Raw genomic sequence first — 19849 nt, forward strand, 5'->3', positions numbered from 1 at the left:
TCTCAAAAGCTTTCTGAAAGTCCAAGTACACTATATCTACTACATTACCCCCATCCACGTTTGTATACGCCCTCAAAGAATTCTAATAGATTGGTGAGACATGGTTTCCATTTACAAAAGCTATGCTGACTTTTCCTCAACAAATCATGTTTATCTATGTCTCTGATAATTCTTTTTCTTAACTATAGTTTCAACCAATTTGCCTGGTACTAAAGTTAATCTTACTGGTGTGTAATTGCCATGATCACCTGTGAAATTTGTGTACAAAATGAGAGATACTTTAGCTCTCAAAACCTAATTTTACAAGTAGTTTTAGGAAACAAACTAGAACCATCCATGGTGAATTATCTGATTCCCATCTGACTTTAGGGGCAAGATGATGCCAAAAATATTTTATTTTATTACAACTCTGCAACACTGAAGAGAAAAGAAAAGAAAAAAGTAGTCTGCCACTAACCAGTAGGTGTTTACCACTAATGATAACTAGATAATTAGCATGTTTTACATATCTTGTTTGTAAAATACTTGGAAGATGTAAAGCACTCATGCTTAAAGATTTTGAAAAAATAAACAGAGACCAAATTAAATAAAAATCAGTATTTTGCTGTGTTAAATACAAGAGACCAACCCAAACATCTGTTTCTAAGGTTTTATATTACTGTTCAAAGTTTGTGTCTTAATGTATTTGGCCATGATCCAGCATATCCAGCATAATTATATTATATAATTATATTATGACCCATATTTTCTGCCATTGTGAGGCCATAGAACCAAGTCACGAAATTTTCAAAATGAAATATAAATCATACCTAACGCCTTTTAATTTGGGACATTGCCCAATGGTATGAACATGGTTCCTTATACTATAGCATCCTTCTTTATCATTCTGTTATGAAGTTTGTGTATTTAATTTTCTTTTGTGGGATTGGAACTCAAAGCTATCTATCCAAGCTTCATTTTAGTCTTTTTTCCTCCTGTTAGTTTGTACCTGATCCTGTAAGTATGGAGCACACGGACCTGCCACTGGTTTCAAGGAAAAAAAGTACTATGTATTATCAAGTTATCAAGGGTGGGAGAGGGTTGGTTTTTATTTTTTAACTACTGAATTTTCCTTTTCTGATCATACAGTTTTAATATTCTAACTATGGATAGTACTATACTACTAAATGTGACTCCTCTTTAGGAGGTGAAACTCCTAAGTACCTATACCCACCAGGATGATGCTCAAAGTGACACATTCAAACTCATTTATTTAAGGGAGTTAGAAAAAATTACAGCTGCCCTGTAGATTTTTGCAGTTTTATCATCACAATTTTCTATTTTGTTTTAATGTTTATTCTCTATCCTATTGCCATATGAAAGACACGCACAAGCAAAAGAGGAAAACTGAATAGTGATTCAAGGGAAACCGTGAAACCCACTAAACACCAAGGCCTTGTCTACACTATGAAGGGTTTGCCAGTAAAGCTATATTGGTAAACTCTTTTAATGGGAACACAGCATATAGTAGCAAAAGAGTTCTTTGCTCATGTAGGTTATGCGGATTCCTCACACAAAAACATCCTTAACTGCATCTAAAATGGGGCTTTTGCTGGCATACCTATGTTGGTTATGGGTGTGATTTTTGCACACTCTTAACCAACATAGCTATGGTAGCAAAACTTTTAAGTGTAGACAAGACTTAATCTGACGTTATTTTTAACAGTAGGAAAAATGTTCAGATATACATTTGATTTTTAAATTATTACTGTACTTTTAAAGGAAAATGTTTTAAATATAGGGTAACTTAAGTGTTTAAATTTTGACACACTTTTAAAGTGAAACAGAAGGCTCTACAATTTCAGGGCATTGGTTCCATTTAACTATCAATTTAGTTATCACCAATAACTGAAAACAAAAAACACACAGTTAAGTATAATCTCCATCCTACAATTAAGCAAGTCATTCTTTTCCTATGTCTCTCTCTCTCTCATGCTCTTTATGACATCCATCTATACAGGCTCCCTATACCATCTTTAAATTCAATGCAAAAGTAGAGTACCTTTGAAAAATGGAGGAGATTGAGAAGTGCTGAGAAAATGCAGCATTCCCACAACCTTGCACTCAGGTTAAATCTTAATTTAAATGGAAACTAAAATACTCTTAGCCCTATGCTGGGAAGCTGTTTACAACTTAACGGTAAAACAATTGCTTCTGTATAGTATTTTGTAAACCCCCTTCTGGGGCTTTACAACATAGACTGACAAATTTAACTAGCATGAGTGAAATGAATGGCACAAGAGATTGGTGACTGGAAACAGAACTTTTCATTCCCTACCCACGTCAAAAATGAACAGTCAATTTCAGCTAATGACTATTAGTGTCTTACATCAAATAGCCCTGGGGTTCAGTTCTCAGAAAACCAGTGTCCCCATCACAACAATCATCAACACAAACACCCCACCTTGCAGGCAATTTTAGCAGAAGCCACTAACTGATTTAGCATAGAGAATGAACTTCTAGGAACACAGAAACTGTAATAGATCCAACCAACCATTTTTCTGATATAACGGTAGGCCACTGCAGAGGCTTCAGGGGAAGATATAATACACCCAACTGTGCACTATACCAAAGAGAAACATTTTTGCCTGACTCCAGATCATTGATTTATTCCTTGAAGCATGATTGATATAATCTGGTCATTTCATCCTACTTAGTGTGACTGCAGACATTTATAAACATTAATTCTTTTAAACAATTCTACTAGCTATTTTTTGTAATTATATCCTCTGGCACTGATTTACACAGGTTAATTGTATGCTGCATAAAATTGTACTTTCTTTTACCTATTCCTTTTAAATCTAAATGTCTTGTATTACAGGGAAAACTGGCAAGAAGCCCTGCTTGACCACTTTATCCCAACTGTTATTTTGTGCATCTAAAATATCTCCTCTTATTTTTCTCTTTTCCTTTACAAGTCTTTAAAAACCTAGAAATAATTCTATGTTAGATTAATCACCTTGTTGTTTTTTAAACCTCTTCTATTTCCATTATATCATGTGTTTCCTAAGATGAAAGGACCAAAACTTCCCACATTGTTTGAGGAGTGGACTCATCATTGGACTATATGATAGTATTACCTTATTTTCTGTATTATTCACTTCCTAGTTTAATCTAATGTACAATCTGCATTTTGGACTGCTGCTATACCTTTAGAAGATGTCTTCACTAATCTGTCCACAAAGATGCCCCAACTGATTGAGGAAAAAACTGGTATGTAATGAGTGATTTAAACTGTTCCTTCCAATATGCATTACTGTACACTTATCTACGTTGAATTATCTACCATTGTTACATGCTCTCTACCACTTCCTCAGTTTTGTTGGTTCCTTCCATTAGCCTTTAATTTAGGTAGGTGTTAGCAAGTTTTGCTACCTCCCCATTCACCCATCCCTCCAAGTGATTGTCCTGATCCAGCAAAGCATCCTGCAGGATCAGTTATTAAAATGCTCAGTACCTTCCAGGGCCAAGCCCATGCTGATCACCTCTGGACACAGCACTTATACATGCGACACCACTCTATTAACCACTTTCCACTAGAAAAATTGGCCCTAAATATTTCCTATCACTTGGCCAGTTTTAAAACCCAGGATGGTCATTATCGCTCATCCTCAAAACGTGCTGTTCAAAAACTGAAAATATATCCTTCACTATTCCTTTTTCCATTACATTTATTCTTCCAAAGTATTTTAACTGGTTAGAAAGACAGGATTCCAAACACTCATGTGTGCGCATTTCTGCATACCCAGCGTAGGTATGCAGATACTCTGATATGCATATGCAAGTCTGCTCTGTGTGTCTACAAATCCTATGCACACTTAATGCATTCCATGGATTCATGGAGAATTTACATGCTTCTGAAAATTCTTCACAATTTGCTTTCACAGAAATCATGTTTGTCTATCCCAGGTCTTTTACTACAGTAGATGACATGGCAGAGACATTCCACTTTAACAACTATGAGACATTAAAGTGAAATCCATCTTCTCAGCACAATAAAGATGGCACTTTCAGTAAGATTAGGGATTTAATCCAATGCCCTTGACAAAATTATCTCCTTCCCCCAGTAGTTCGGCTCTCCTCTCCTGGATGTTGGAAGTGAGTTTTAGTCTTTTTTCCTCCTTTTAGTTTGTACCTGATCCTGTAAGTATGGAGCACACGGACTTGCCACTGGTTTCAAGGAAAAAAAGTACTATGTATTATCAAGTTATCAAGGGTGGGAGAGGGTTGGTTTTTATTTTTTAACTAGTGAATTTCACTGTAAACATTAATATTATATTACCCTATACTAACTGGTACTGAAAGACATAGATTATTTAGCATTTGTTCTGATATGCAAATATTTTGGTTTGTCTTGTAACAAATAGATTTTAGTACATGCAAAGACTACTGGAATGCCATGTTAAGATTGCACAGATAAAAATCTTAGGTCATCGAGAAATGTATAAGAGACTGAAAAGTAAGCAACACAGAAAAGAGGTTGACTATTTTTTTTAAATAACTATTTAACTCTAACTCCTGACAAATAAGTGGCAGAAAGCATTTTTGTGAATATTAGTACAGCCCAACCTCTCCATCTGAAAACTGAGAAATCACTCACCACTACCGTTCTCTGATCCTCCAAAGAATGAATATATATATATATATATACACACATGTATATATATATATATATATACACATATACACACACACATATATATATAAGCTAAAACAAGTTTATGGTTTTCTTAAAAGTATCTCGGGGTTCTTTATACAATACAAAAAGGGCATATTTATTTTCCCTTTTAAGAAGTTTTGGAGGTTCAATGAGACTTTTAGAAGTTCCCTCATCCAGATTGTCCCAGCAGCATCACTTAACTGTTTAAGCCTCCTGGTCAGTCTGTGCCAGGTAAGGAGAAAGTATACAGTATCATTAAACAGGGACAGCTTCATCAGATTCCACTAAAAAAAAAAAAAAACACTTAGATGCCTATCGAGCAAACTCAAAATTGATTGTTCAGTTAACTCTCACTCCACCCATAAACCAAATAAACCACACATTCCTCAATGAGAATTTATGGCTCTATATTTCATATCATATCTTTATCATTCTGATTACTGTTAGCACTGAAGTGCTGAGCAATTTCTACACACACACACACAAATTACTTGGAAACATATTTATGATGTTTATTAGTGTGAATCTCAGCACAGATTAAATTGAGGAGGCTAAAATACAGTGTATGGCAGATCACACTCTGCGTCTTATCGACTGGGTAGAAATGTGTTTCATTTTGCATTTCTAAATGCCAGATTGACAAAATATGGTCCAACTTGCTGTTTTTAAGGTACACTAATTTCTCAAAGCTTAAGTTAAATCACCAGATTAAGACAACGATGAATTCAAGAGAACACCATCAAATAAAATATGACAGCTTCACAGCCCTCAGATATGGTGTGAATACCAGATATTTGTGTAAACTATCATTCATATCACTAAAAAATAAAGATACATCCCAGTTTTTTTGAGTTTTAACTGCAACTGTAAACCAAATCCTGGGTTACTACGGGTTATTACAGTGTCTCTAGAAAGTAAAACTTACGGTATGGTTGCTCTGGTTTCATGTAACAATTACGTCACTAGCTAACGTTTTAGAATTTTACCCTCTGTAATGAACCACATTCCAAAGCAGAGCTAGAGGTGACTTCTACATTTGCTCCTTAATGTCACTTTCTACTTAATGTTATTTGGTGAATATAATAAAAATATTTGTTACACTGACACTTTATTTTAAAATATTAGAATGTTCAAATGTAATAACTGGACCAGAATTTCACGCCACTACTATATACAAGTTAATTTATGACCTTTTAAGCAGCCTAAATCTCTGCATTGATTATGAAGATTAAAATGAGATTCAGAGATGCAAAATAAAGGATATCCACTTCTTTGGCCTAGTTACACAATACATACCAATTAGCTTGTCTGCCCATACAATATTTAATGCTAAAATCTATCATCACTGCTCTCTTTTCAAGACACAAAGCATTTAACTAGTATATCCAGAAGTAAATGTTCAACTGATCAATAGATAAATGTAAATAATTCAGTTAAAATAAATATTTGTGTTTACTTTCCATCTGTAACATGGATTACACCAAGATCTAGAATTTGAAAATTAAGAAAAAAAGTGTCCCCATTTCTGTCATCCACACAAAGAAATTTTACTCTTTTCATTCTTATATGTATTTCCATTTTAATTGCCAGCTACAGCTTTTCTTGCTGTTCTGAGTTTACAAATGGCAGAAATGCCATAAGCTTCAGAGATTTCAGAAAAGGGGAACATTTTAGCTTACTATGACACTATCAAAGAGTTAAAGCACTTGTTCGCTTGTTGCTTAAAAATATTTTTAAATAGCCATCCAATCTTTTAACTGCACAAGGGATTTATATTTCCAAGCACTGATTTATTCAGTTACATCAGCAAATATCAAAATCAGCTGAAAGTGTAACATCTTCCAGAAAAACAACTGTATTTCAGGACAAATATTAAATGAAATAATGAAAATTGTAGTTGTTACAACTTTCACTGGTTTGCCACATTTAGTTCTGCTTGTTAAAATGAAGGCCATCAGTCATTGATTAATTCATATAAAAATCTGTCAACTTTTTCCATGGTTTTGATCCAATTATTAAAATTAAATATTTGTTAACTGTGCAACTGTAATATTCATACAGTTAAAAAACTAATGGGAAATTCAGTTATCACTGAAATCTTTTTTTTTTAGGAATTATTTTAAGCATTTTGGACTAGCAGGAAAATATATATATTTTTTTTAATGCACAATGATTACATTAAAACAATTGCCCCTAGTGACTACTAAGTAGGTAGTTATCTTGCTTGCCGATATCATGGCCCCTTGCAATGGTAAAATATATAGATATTAAACATTTTCAGAATTTGAGCATATATTGCATACTAAATAGCTAAAAATTACTCCTGAAAACCTTATATGCCAAGTTATATCCTAGATTACATTTTTCACAGCCAAATCCTAAAATCATACAGAAAGTGGACAAAATAATCTGAAGCAGTACAAACAATGCTATTACAATTAAAAAACAATTTCAGAAGACGTTAAGTACTAAAAACAACAAATTCTGGAACTGATTGCTTCAAGAGATAAATTAGCATGTATTAAAAAACATACGTTAGAGAACCATTGTATACATGTCAATTTAACACAGAAAAGTTATTTAAGATTAACTCTGAACCCCTGATTTATACAGCAGGATGGCCTCAACATTAAAAGTTCAAGTTCCCTCAGCCACATGTATGCTGCATCTTAGGCTTAGGATCTGCTTTAGCATACACCATCTTAAAAGCTTTGCTTGAACTCTAAGGAATCGGCAAGTTACAAAGAAGCCTTACCATAATGTGAAGTCACTAAAGTGAGCTACGCAAATAACCTTGAGACAACCTACAAACCCTGAAAAATAGGAAATCCTGTAACCATAACCAGATTTTAAGGATGGTCAGTATTTCTATTACAAAGCCCAGCAAACAGACAATTTACCACTCTCTCTCCCCTAACAATCTGCATAGGAATGACACCTGACAAAACCTCATAGTTTATGCTATTTTGTTACAAATTTTAAAACAAACTGAATCTAAAGTTCACTTATTTAAAATGCTTCTCTACATGTTTACCTAACAAAACTCCATTAAAAATTAAGTTTTAAAGACCAATAACCTGTATGGCAAGTTAGGTCATTCTGAGTTTTATTTTTTTAAAGCTGTAAAAATACCCAGGTTTAAAAAAATCACTACTATGGAGGTGCATACTGGGTAATTTTTCATAATGATTTTTACTTTAAGATATACTAGAATGAGTAATAATAAGAATATAACATACAAATACATATCACAGATAATATGTAATCAGTACAGAGTAAAGAATCTGAAGACACTTATGTTTACTGCAAATGCATATATTTAATACAAGCTGTCAAGTTGTACTCAACTATTCTGTCTACTCTATTCTGTCTACTCTAAAATTCCCACTGCTGATAACACTAGTACAGCTCCACCACTAAGAGCAGCAATAATGGGAGCTCCAAGGTAGGCCTCTGGGTGTCACTGATGTTTTAACTACTGTGTCACCTAACCCTACTCCAAAGAGGTCTGCGAGACACTATAAAATGTCAGTGACAAGTGCCTTGTATACAGTAGCACAAACATATCACTGCTACCACCAGTGAGAAATATTAGAAGTCTCCATAGACAAGGCCTCATAGTAGATGTCATGTGTCATTTCATAGTTGGTTTGGATGAGAGAAGAGTGGTTGTAGCATTCATATTTCAAAGGAGAAAATGATCCTTTACAATAACTGCTAACGGCAAAGATTAGATTCTTATATATTACTGTACTGTGCTACAAATAGCCTTCATGGGATGGGATGGGATGAAAGTCAATGGTTGGGTGTGGAGTGTTCTGTTCTAAAATACGGTTATAATGAAGTAAGGACTAACTTCTCTAATGATTCAGAATTCCTTCCCATTACCAGGGCCGCCAAACTTAACAAAAAAGGAAGAGTGCTTCAGGACACTGGAAAATGATGGATGTTGATCACAGGGAAAGGGAATACTGAGTTATTCAAAAATAAGGAATACTGCTGAATCTTTAACAGATGTTACTTTCCTATATGCACTTTTCTGTTCCTTTTGCCTTGTTTTTACCTACACTACCCAAAACAAACGCACACTTTTATAAGTGCAATAACTTCCAAGATCTGTAACGCTCTCAAGAAATTCTAGGGACCCTGGACTCTGTCATTAAAGATAGTCTTTTATTCATCCTGTAGTTCCTACCTACGTATCGCAAGAGACACTCAGCCATCCATAGTTCAAGACCACTGCAACATCCCCGAAGGATAGTGAGGTTGAGGGCAACTGTCAGTGTCTTAACTTTTGAGCAGTGGAGGCTTCTCAGAGCAGCTTTGCCTACCCTGTTTTGGGTCAGGTACAATATTATCTTTTCCAGATGCTGTAAGCAGGGTACGATTGTATATTTACAGATCAGTTTTGCCTGCCCACTTTCAGATGCTAAGAAGCCTCTGTTTCTTTTGCAGGTTCAAAGCATAACCCTTCAACAAGATCAGAAGATAAATTTTGTGTTTTAAATTTAGTTTGGGAGAGTCACATCCCTCTTTCCCCAAAAAACCTCTCACTGCTCAATAATGAGGTTTTAGAACATTGGAATAAGCCAAATAGAGGTGTTTCTTCCTAGAGAGCCTCCAGAGTGACTACAAGGCTACATTAAAGAAGTTTCATTAAAGACCCTCTGGAGACCCAATATATTTTATTTAGATAAAATGTTATAAATTACCTATAAACCTCTCAGAGAAGCAGAGTCAGAGGCCATCACACAAACATCTTCAACCTACACCCTGCAAACAACCAAACAATTCTTTACTCTCAGTACCCTGGCAGGATATTTATATTATAGTTGTGGAGTGTATATTATTATTGCATGCATCTTTAAAGCACCCATCACTTTAGTATAATTGCAAATGAATGCTTACCTTTATCCTGAGTGCAGGACAGTATTTCCTCCTCTTTGGGGTTAGTCACCTGGGTGATAATGGATGGGTTGTCCATGGAAACAGAGTACGATTTCACCTGGCTATTTCTCTCCCAGAGGCAGGTTTGCAAGCGTTTGTTTTTTAGGGCTCAGTAGGCGGATTTATCTCTAAAAAAACTCCTTCAGGAATGAAGCCAGCCAGCAAAAAACAAAACCACCACCAAGAAAAACCCGCGTGCACAAGGGACCCCTCCTATAGTGTTGCCTCGTCCTCCTCCTCCAGCATTAATTCCCAGTAAAGGGGGAATGCAGGGAAATATCACCCCCACGGGGAAAAAAAAAGAAAAAAACAGGAACAAAAATCCAGTACCACTCCCAGAATCACCACCCCTAATAGCCCAAAATACTATATCACCCCCCAAAAACACCCTGCCTGGGAGACCTCTATACCCCCCTAAACTCTCTACCACCCAGAAATGTGTACCAACCCGCCCGAACCTGTATCGCCCCCAAATCAGCCCAGCCCCCAAAATCTGTATCGCCCCCAAATCAGCCCAGCCCCCAATGACTATCTGATCCTTTCCACCCCCCCCAAATAACTCTCCCACTCCCTAACCTGTATCGCCCCCAAAACCTGTATCACCCCAAACCAGCCCAGCCCCCAATGACTAGCTGATCCTACCCACACCCTAAACACCCTCTCCCCTGACCTAGATCACCCCCCAAAAGGCACCCCGCCACCCTCCCTAAGAAACCCGAGGATCCCCTCCCACGCAATCGCTACATGCCCCCCACCGCCCCGAGCCTGACCCAGCGCTCCCCCAGCCCAGGCCCCCGCCCCCCCGCGCGGCAGCGCTGCGGGCTCCGCCGAGACACCAGCCCCAGGGGCAGCCGCCGCCGCCGCCGCCGCCGCCGCCCGTGAGGAGGAGGAGGAGGAAGAGGAAGAACCAGCAGGATTGGGGAGGCGGGGGGGAGGGGGGGCCGGACCGGGCTCCAGTCCGGGTCTCCGCGCTGCGCCACAGCCGCCGCCGCCGCGCTCGGAGCCTGTCAGGGCGCTCGCAGCGCGCCCCGCCTCCTCGCCCGTCCCCTCACCAGCGGGCCGCGGGCGCCTCCCTCCCGCCCCTTCTCGCTGCCTGGCTCCCCGCCGCGCCGCGAGCAGCAGCGGGACGCTCCAACATGGAGATGGAGGCGGCGGCGGCAGCCCGGCCGGCAGCGGTAAACAACGGGGCGGGGCCTCCGCTGACGGCGGGAAGCGGGAACCGCCCCGCTCCGGCGGCGGGGCCAACTCCGAGGGGCGGGGCTGGAAGAGGGGAGCGTGGGTGAGGGACGGGTGAGGTCCAAAAGAAGGCGTGGTTATTCACGAGGGGCGGGGCTAACGCGCCAGGGGGGCGGGGGCAATCCCACCAGGGGCAGGGTCAACTTCAAAAGTGGGCGTGGTTATTCCTTAGGGGGCAGGGCAACACGCAATGGTGGAGGGCCAAACCAGAGGGGAGTGGGTGAGGGTCAAATCCAAGATAAAACCAGATTATTCCTTAGAGGCGTGGCTAACACACAAGGGTGGGGCTATCCCAGAATGGGCGGGGTCAACTTCAAAAGTGGGCGTGGTTATTCCTTAGGGGGCAGGGCAACACACAACAAGGGTGGACCGGGCCAAACCAGAGGGGTGGGGCTGGCAAAGGAGTGTGGGTGAGGGTCAACATCCAAAATAAAGCCAGGTTATTCCTTAGAGGCGTGGCTAACACACAAGGGTGGGGCTATCCCAGAATGGGCGGGGTCGACTTCAAAAGTGGGCGTGGTTATTCCTTAGGGGGCAGGGCTAACACATGGGGGAGAGGGGCTGTCCCATAGGCAGTAGCCTAAACTGGGTCAACTCCAAAAGTGGACATGGTCATTTCATAGGGGCAGGACCAACACTGTCAGACAAAGGGAGGAGTAACATTCAAAAGCGGGCATGGTTGTGCCATGGGGGTGAAGTTGACACTGATGTTGGGAGGGGCTAACAAATAGAGGAAGGGGGTTTATGTGATAAGGGCACAGCTAATAAATATTAATGGGAGGGGGCTATCCAATGGGGCAGTGCTACAAATGGGAGGGGGCTACCTTATTCCAGAGACACCCAGTTAATCCACAGGGGTGGGATGCCTTGACATCCATAGGGTAGGATAGGAGTGGGAGGAGCCAACAGCCAGAGGGCTAGTGTAATGCTCATGAGTGGGAGGGGCTAACAAAGGGGTTGAGGCGAACACCAAAGTTGTAGAGGTACAAGCTAAAACAAGTGAGGCTAGAAGTGTGGGTGGGTTGCATGGGCAGCACTAACACAGCTCATAGGGTGAATTCATCAAAAAGAGAGACAGGGTGGGGTTAACCCACATAAGAAGATGGGGCTGACACAAAAGGGCCAGGTGACACCTACAGAAGTGAGTGACAGAGACTATCCTGGAGGAGTAGCCTGGCAGAGTGAGGGGCTGTGGCTCAGATGGACAGGAAAAATTATGACAGCTGTTGGCTGTGTCTACACAGTAGTTTTCATAGATTCTTACAGCCTCTACTAGAGAAGATATTTTATTATTTCTAGAGCATCTGTATCTGTCCATCTAGATTCTCGTATTGCTTTCTATCACCATTGTTTAAAAAAAGATAAAACATCTCTCTCCCTTCTCTGCAGGGAGGAGAAAACGTTGCTTTGAATTAAGGTTTGTTTGTGTGTGTCCTTTTTTACACTTGATCAAGAATATCCAGAGCTATAATTAATAACAAAATTTTGAAAGGGATGTTAAGCCTCAATCTTCAGGGTTTAACCCAATCTCTAATCATTAGAGACCAGGATGAGGCCTAATTTGGGGAAAGGCTATCTTACATCTATCTGCTGCAGGGTTCTTACATGTTCCTTTGATGCATTTGAAGCCAGTTTCAGAGACAAGAGTCTGGCCTAGGTGGATCTTGGGTGTGATTCAGGTTAGCAAGTTCCTAGATTTAATTCCTCTGACACACTGGGGCATCTCCTTTAATGGTAGTAGTAGAAGGGGCTCTAAGCTATGTCTTCCCTGTCAAAAAAAGTGTTTTTTCACATCCAGGTAGCTGTCTCAAAGTAAAATTGTAGTGGAAACAAGGCACTGTCATTTTTATGTCAATATAGCTAGTCAAAGACGACAGTATACTCTCCACCTGAGGTTTTCCAGGTTTTCAATTAGCTACCTGGATGTAATAACTAAAGTGCCTTGATTCTGTTAGTACTTTTTATGGAGATAGCCTCGATGTGAAAAACAGACCTTTTTTGCAGTGAAGACATAACTTTACTGTAGACACAGCTCTGGGAATCCCCAGACTGTTAATCACTGTGGCCTTGTCTTCACTAGGGGGAAAAAATACATTTATGAACCCATGTTACACTCCTACTGAAGACAAGGCAGACGTAATTTTACTTTAGCTGGTTGAGGAAATTCCTATTTTAATGAACATGAGTTACTTAATATGGATTTGCTTAATACTGATTAAAAATATACCTTTTTCCCTAGGGAAGAAACAGCCCTTGTTATCTAGACTTGCCCTGAACAGTGTTATATGGTTAACAGTGGTTAAAATGTCAGCAATCAGACTTCACACTAGACTTCACAGAGACGGTGCCAGTGGAGTTGCAGCAATGGTGGGAAATAAGGCTAATATAGACAATTTCTTGGTGTGTGTGTGTGAGAGAGAGAGAAACACTTGCTGTGGGAAAAGCAGTTAGAAGAAATGAGTATTACATTTAGTCCTAGATGCAGTGAGGTTTGTGGCCATTCTTATTATGGCCTCTTGTAGAAAATTAAGAGGACAGGCCCTGTTTTAAGGAGCGTGAAATCTACAACAGAGCCACTTCTGTTTCCTAGGCAGATGTACTTACAACTTCAGAGCTTTATTTAATACACAGTGAGCATATTCCTATAGAGTCAGTGCATGTTTAAAACATTTCACTTCATGTCCATGAGTTACTGCGTACATCTTAATTCACAAAGTCCTTCAAAAGAGAGATTTGTCTTCTCTCATAAAGCCAGCTTTTCCCAAGCAATACTACATATAAAGGTACCAATACTGCATGCTTTTATGACTTGTATTTGGGGCTCTCCCATCCTATTTTAATGAGGAGCCTTTGCACCAGGAGCTAGTGCTACGCTACTGCTTGTCTCACATTCAATTGTGCAGGTTTCAACCTGCAATACATCTTTGGCATCCCCAAACATGCATCTAACAATTGCAAAAAGCTCATTGCAGGTCAGGGCGGGCACAGATAAACTGGTGTGGTTAATAAATGTGTGCTTGCTGTTATAAATCATACAAGTGCTCAGCAAAGTTAGTAACCACTGCTCTAAGCATTATTCAGCTTTATCACAGTGCTGGTTATGTTGCAATCCTTGAGAATTTCATCTTTCACCCTCCCATGCAAGGAAGGCATTTTTAATTATCTAAGACTGGTCTACGCACATACTTTCCCTGAAATAGCTAATTAATTCATGCCTTCTGTTATTTTGGTGCTAGTTTGGGTGTGGACTCTTGTTTTGAAATAAAAGTGTCTATACACAGACTTCCAGTGAAAGTTTATGTGTAAACTAATCCTAAAACAAATCCATTCCTATACATCCAGAGAGCAATTACAATAGACACCAGGAGGATATCACCTATACATTTCAGCTGGAGAAATATTTCTCCCATAGGCAAATCTATGGAGAAATAAAGATCTTGTCCATTTAAGGTGATGTGCTGAAATTTGGCAAGTAAATCAGAGATTCACCTGGATCCATTTATAGGGTGTTGGGGAAGGAGGGCGTGGTGTTGGTGCTGGAAAGCTCCAAACCAAAGCTAATTTGTTTACTTATTTATCTTTATTTGATACCAGTCCTTGAAGTAATTGTATCTGGGATCAGGAAAGGAACTTCCACAGCATCATGGATGAAATGCTGGAATCTCTTACTGGAATGAGGTAAAGGGGGCAGAAATGGCCCTGGAAGAATACCCTCAATGTAACAGGGTTCCCCTATCATCACAGATCTGCTTGAGTCACCCTATGCTGCCTGCCTTTGGGATAACATGTGGAGAGGAGATGTGTGAGTGGCAGACAGAGAGATGGAGAAAGTACATGTGCTTTGGCTATTTTTAGGGGCCCATGGGAAGTAGAATGTGACTTTGAGCAGCCTTAAAGCTGCTCTTCATTACACTGGAGGCAGGGCAGACAGCCTCACAATTAGGGAAGCATTTAAAGTTGCCTTTGCCCACTGCCCTCACATCCTCCAGTCCCTTCCCCATTCCTGTGCTTAGTTCAGGACTGTGTAACAGAATCGGGGGCAATACATTTGGGTTTCCAACTTTACTTTTAAAATACTTTTAAATGTACATAGCACCTTTTACCCAAGGATCTCCTGAGCTTTACAATCATTAAGTCTCAAGACAGCCTGTTATGGTAGGTGGATAGTACTATCTCGATTTTACAGATAGGAAGACTGAGGCACAGAGAAGCAAGGTAATTTGCTCAAGATCATAGATCAAGTCACTGGCACAAGCAGCTCTTATTTCTAACTCTCAGTCATGTCCCCTTTCAATTCCATGGGATGTTTTCTAGTGGGAAAAAACTTGTTTTGTGGCAAAGTGTTCTATATTTAAAAGGAAGCATTTACTTTTGCTGATATCAGCTGAATGAGGGCCCCATCCTGCACCCACTAGGGAAATTTTACACTTGACTTCCAGGAGAGAAGGATTAAGTTCCCATGGTACTATATTGTAAGGAAAGGAAAATACAGAAGCTTATCACATTAAGATAAATACTGTAAAGTTTATGTAAACTACTATATTCTTACAGTAAATGGCTTGATAGATTGATTAAATGTCTCAACTTCACTTCAGCTATTAATCAGTTACAGCAGCTGTTTATTGCTTTGTATACTTCAAAGCAACAGAGATTATCCCTTAATTATCTTGTTGCAATTCATTCATTGTTTCCTAAATAGTGCCATTACAATGGCAGATTATAGTAGTGAAACAGCGTCAATACAGATACAGAGTCCTTATTTTATGATGCTTCCATAGTGTTAATGTGATCTTGGTGAGATGAATTTGTCATTTCAATGCAACTGCTTGAAAACCTCATTCTGATACCATACAAGAGATTATGACAAGAAAACATCTTAATGGAAGTCTATTGGGGCCCTGTTCTCACCAAAGCAAAACAGAGTATAATTCTCCTTTGAAATATATGTACATACAAGAATCAGGACATTTTAAACCAGGCTGTATTTTATCACTTCCAATTTTACTGAGTGGAAGTGAGTTCCAAACATTCTGTGCTTTGACTACACTATCTTAGGCTTGTCCACACTATAAAGTGTTGTCAATGCAAGTTACAGTGGTGATCAAAAAGTGCTGTAGTTACAGCGCTTGTGCATGTCTACACAGCACTCGTGTCACGGAAGCACGTTCACATTTGGTGTTCTAGCTGCCATGGTCCGCTGGAAAGATGCGATTGGAGCTCTCTACGCTGACCAAGCAGGAAGTCGAATCTCAAAAATTCCCAGGACTTTAAAAGGGGAGGGATGGATGGCCACAGGACAGCAGAGTTCAAACTGATGGCCAGAGCCATCAGGATGGGCATTGTGGGACACTTCCTGGAGGCTGTTTACTGCGACATAACCAAGCGTGGTGTCTACACTGACGCTTTGCCGATAAAAGTTCGACGAAAAAAACTCTATGTCTCTTGTCAAGGTGCTTTTATTTTAACAAAAAAACAGGGGAGTTGGGCTGGCGGAGGGGGGAATTGCTGTGTGTACACCACCACCATTTTGTTGACAAAAGCTGACGTTGGTTGACAAAACTCTGTAGTGTAGACCAGTCCTTTGCTTCTATGTCATAGTCAGAGGAAAATGGGAAATGAGGCGAGGAGGGGACCCAACCAAAAAAACAGAACAAAACAACAAAACAAAAAGAATACAATCCCTCTAAGGGTCTCAGATTGTTATACTTCTGAAAGCTTAAAAAGGTACCTAAAAGCATAAAAATTATGGGCATCTTTACTTACTATTAAAGGCAGAGCAGGCAGCTAGACTGCTTAACGCTTTCCATTCGAAGACCCTGTTTTCAGTTGCTTATAACTTGATCAAACTTCAACCATTTGAAATTTTCCATGCCTGTTGTCTGCCTCAGGCTGAGTTATTTTGAAAGTTTTCACAGTAATGCTGACCCCCCAAATTAAAAAATTGTTAGTTTGACCTCCCAAAATCATGAAATTGGCCCAAATAACGTGCTATTTATTTTTTTAAAAGGAGATTACATCATGTTTTTGGTCAGGCCTCTGACTTTTGAGCTCTCCCTGCTCACTCCCAATCTTTATGTGACAATTACAGTGTTACCAACTCTTCCTAATTTATTGTAGTGGAGCAGTAGCACCATTATAGTTAAGATTGAGACTAGCTTACTGTTTAACAGCAGATTTGTCTATGTTCTCTGAAAACCACACATTTACTTGGATTCTCTTGAAAATCACTGTGCCTCATGGAAGTCTAGTGTAAGGTTAGTGGTCCAAATTTGAGGGTCATTTGAGCAAGGGGTTCCTGAGATTTAGCCCCCCTATTTGTCATGTGACTACATTTTATGGTTCTCAATTTTTTTTTTAAGTGAGTAAGGCAACTTTAGCCTCTGCTGTAGGAGGTCTCACTAGAGGACCTAACCAAGATTGGGGTCCCATTGTGTCAGGCACTGTACAAACACATAATAAGAGATTGTAAGCTCCTCAGGGCAGGGACTAAGTAGTATAAAGTTTGTCAAGGAGTTTGTGATCTGGGACTCAGATTCATCTCATATATATATTACATGAGAACAATTTTTAATGCTTGCTGAGTTAGGGTGGATTCAGATTGGTTATTTACAGGTGAAAGGCTCTATAGCTTATTAGTCTAAGGCATCTAGTCCCTCGTAAGTACTAATGTTACACCTTAGAAAATGAGGCTGCTTTGCGGAAATATTAGATTACTAAATCAAGTTCTGACCCTTTTGGTGCCTACATAGGCAGGGTCTCCTACTTTTTTGCCACCCAGGCAAAATCTCCTGCACAGTGCTGTGGTGTTCAAACACATATTAAGTCTGCAACACCTTATTCTTAAACGAACAGCTCCCAGAAACTCAATATGAATAATAAAAATGCAACAGTAAATCAAATGTTAGCACAAACATCCAAATACAATATTTAGCAATATAAAATAATTCCAACAGTTACTCTAGGATTGTTACAGTAACTTTCATACCTATGTGTTTTCACACACACACCATGGTTCATCAGCAGGGTGTGAACTTACAATCTTCAGCACAGATCTTTTCCGCTTCAGCTGTAGGAGTAACTGATAGGTGAAAGCGTGCTGCTACCTTCTGGGGATTAGGGAGACCCAACACACACATTGCCAGTGGATTACAAGACTATTTTCAGGATAGCAGAAGAATACTGGGCATCAGGATTCTTGGTTTCTATTCCCAGCTCTGAGAGCAGATTTGTGATCTTGTGATTACAGACCGCAGAGCAATGTAAAAACACCCCTTTGGGTCATTTGTGGGACCTGAAATGGGACCCTGGATGTGAGAGTATGAGCATCTACCAATTCAACTACAAAAGATCTCTGAAAAGCACTATATAAGAGCTAGGTATCATTAATGTAATAGCAAAGTCATAAGTCTCTATATGAAGGCCATGGCTATACTACAGTTTCTACAATGACACAGCTACAGCACTGTAAAGGTTTCCGACACCAATGGATGGGTTTGGATGGGTTTGGATGGGGAATGGGTTTTTCCATTGATGTAGTTAATCCACCTCTAGGAGAGACAGTAGCTAAATCATTGGAAAACTTCTACCATCAACCTAGCTACACCTGCCCTGGGCTTTAGGTTGACCTAACTAAAATGCTCAGGGGGTGAAACTTTTCACAGCCCTGGGCAGACATTGCTAGGTCAATCTGATTTTTAAGTGTAGACCAGGCCTCACACTAAGGCCTTGTCTACAATAGCACTTATGCTGGCAAAATGTTTGGTTGCTCAGGGTTGTGAAAAAAAACAAAACACCCCACTGAGCAACATAAGTTTTGCCAGCATAAGTTCTTGTGTGGACAGCGCTATGTCAGCTGGAGATGCCCCCCGCTGACATAGCTACTGCCACTCGTTTAGGTGATTTTATTATGTGGGTGGTAGAGCTCTCTCCCGCCGACATAACACGGATACACAAACACTCTTACAGCAGCACAGTTGTACCGATACAGCTGTGCCACTGTAAGTTTTAAGTGTAGACTAGCTGTACGGCAGGTTGGCTCTGTGTCACTCTCTAGAAGCTAGATGAGGGCCTGTTCTACATTTAAACATTAGATTGACCTAGCAGTGTTGCCCAGGGCTGTGAAAAATCTCACCCCTAAACTTCATGGTTAGGTCTACCTAACCCTTACTGGAAACACAGTGAAGCTGACGGAAGAATTCTTCTGTTGACCTAACTATAGCCTCTTGGAGTGGTGGATTAATTACATCAATGGAAAAACCCCTGCCATCAATGGAGGAAGCATCTACACTATAGCGCTACAACAGCATAGCTGCAGTGCTGCCTCTGTACCACTTGTAGTGTAGACATAGCTTCACACAAACTCCTAATTTAACATGTTCCTTTCGAACGACTGTGTGGCAAAGTGAATGAGAAGTGGCTCTGTTATATTAGGGTAAGTCTACACTACAGACTTCTGCCAGCATAGCTATGTCAGTCAGTAGATGTGACTAAGCTTGATCCTTGACCAACTTACCTATGCTGACAAAAGCCCCCAGCGTAGGCACGTTATACGGTCAAAACTGCACTTTTACCTGTATAGTTTGTTTCTCTTGGGAGGGTTGGGGCATGGGAAAGCTATGCTAGTAAAAGCATCAGCATTGCCATTATAACTGGATCCAAACTAGGAGGACTTTACCAGTATAGTGCTCCTATGGCAGGCATGTCTTTGGAGACCTGCGTTGTATTTCCAGCTCTAATTGAAGACGCTCTGTGCATGCTCTTTTTAATTGGTCTGTGAAATTTGTGAATAGCTATCCTGAAGTTATGGATCTTGGACTCATCATAGGGGATATAAAAAGAGCACAGAAATATTAACAGCAATCAGTGGAAGAACTGAGACTAGAACTTAGGGGTACTAAGACAGCACTTTAGTGCACGTTCCACTAGGCTATATAATATTGTGCATAGGAGTGTCTATCTCCCAAATTA

General features: G+C 40.0%; 1 protein-coding gene across 1 annotated transcript in view; it reads right to left on the minus strand.

The window, feature by feature from the left end:
- Positions 1–10094, minus strand: part of CTDSPL (CTD small phosphatase like) — a 99797-nt gene extending 89703 nt beyond the window's left edge. Inside the window, exon 1 of the mRNA XM_067530388.1 lies at positions 9608–10094. Coding sequence (XP_067386489.1) covers positions 9608–9683 — 76 coding nt within the window. The 5' untranslated portion in view covers positions 9684–10094. The remainder of the gene's footprint in view (positions 1–9607) is intronic.
- Positions 10095–19849: the final 9755 nt, after the last annotated feature.

This window comes from Emydura macquarii, unplaced genomic scaffold (genome assembly GCF_026122565.2).
Source record: "Emydura macquarii macquarii isolate MOO-44397 ecotype Brisbane River unplaced genomic scaffold, CSIRO-AGI_Emac_v2 contig_3080, whole genome shotgun sequence".
Classification (NCBI taxonomy): domain Eukaryota; kingdom Metazoa; phylum Chordata; order Testudines; family Chelidae; genus Emydura; species Emydura macquarii.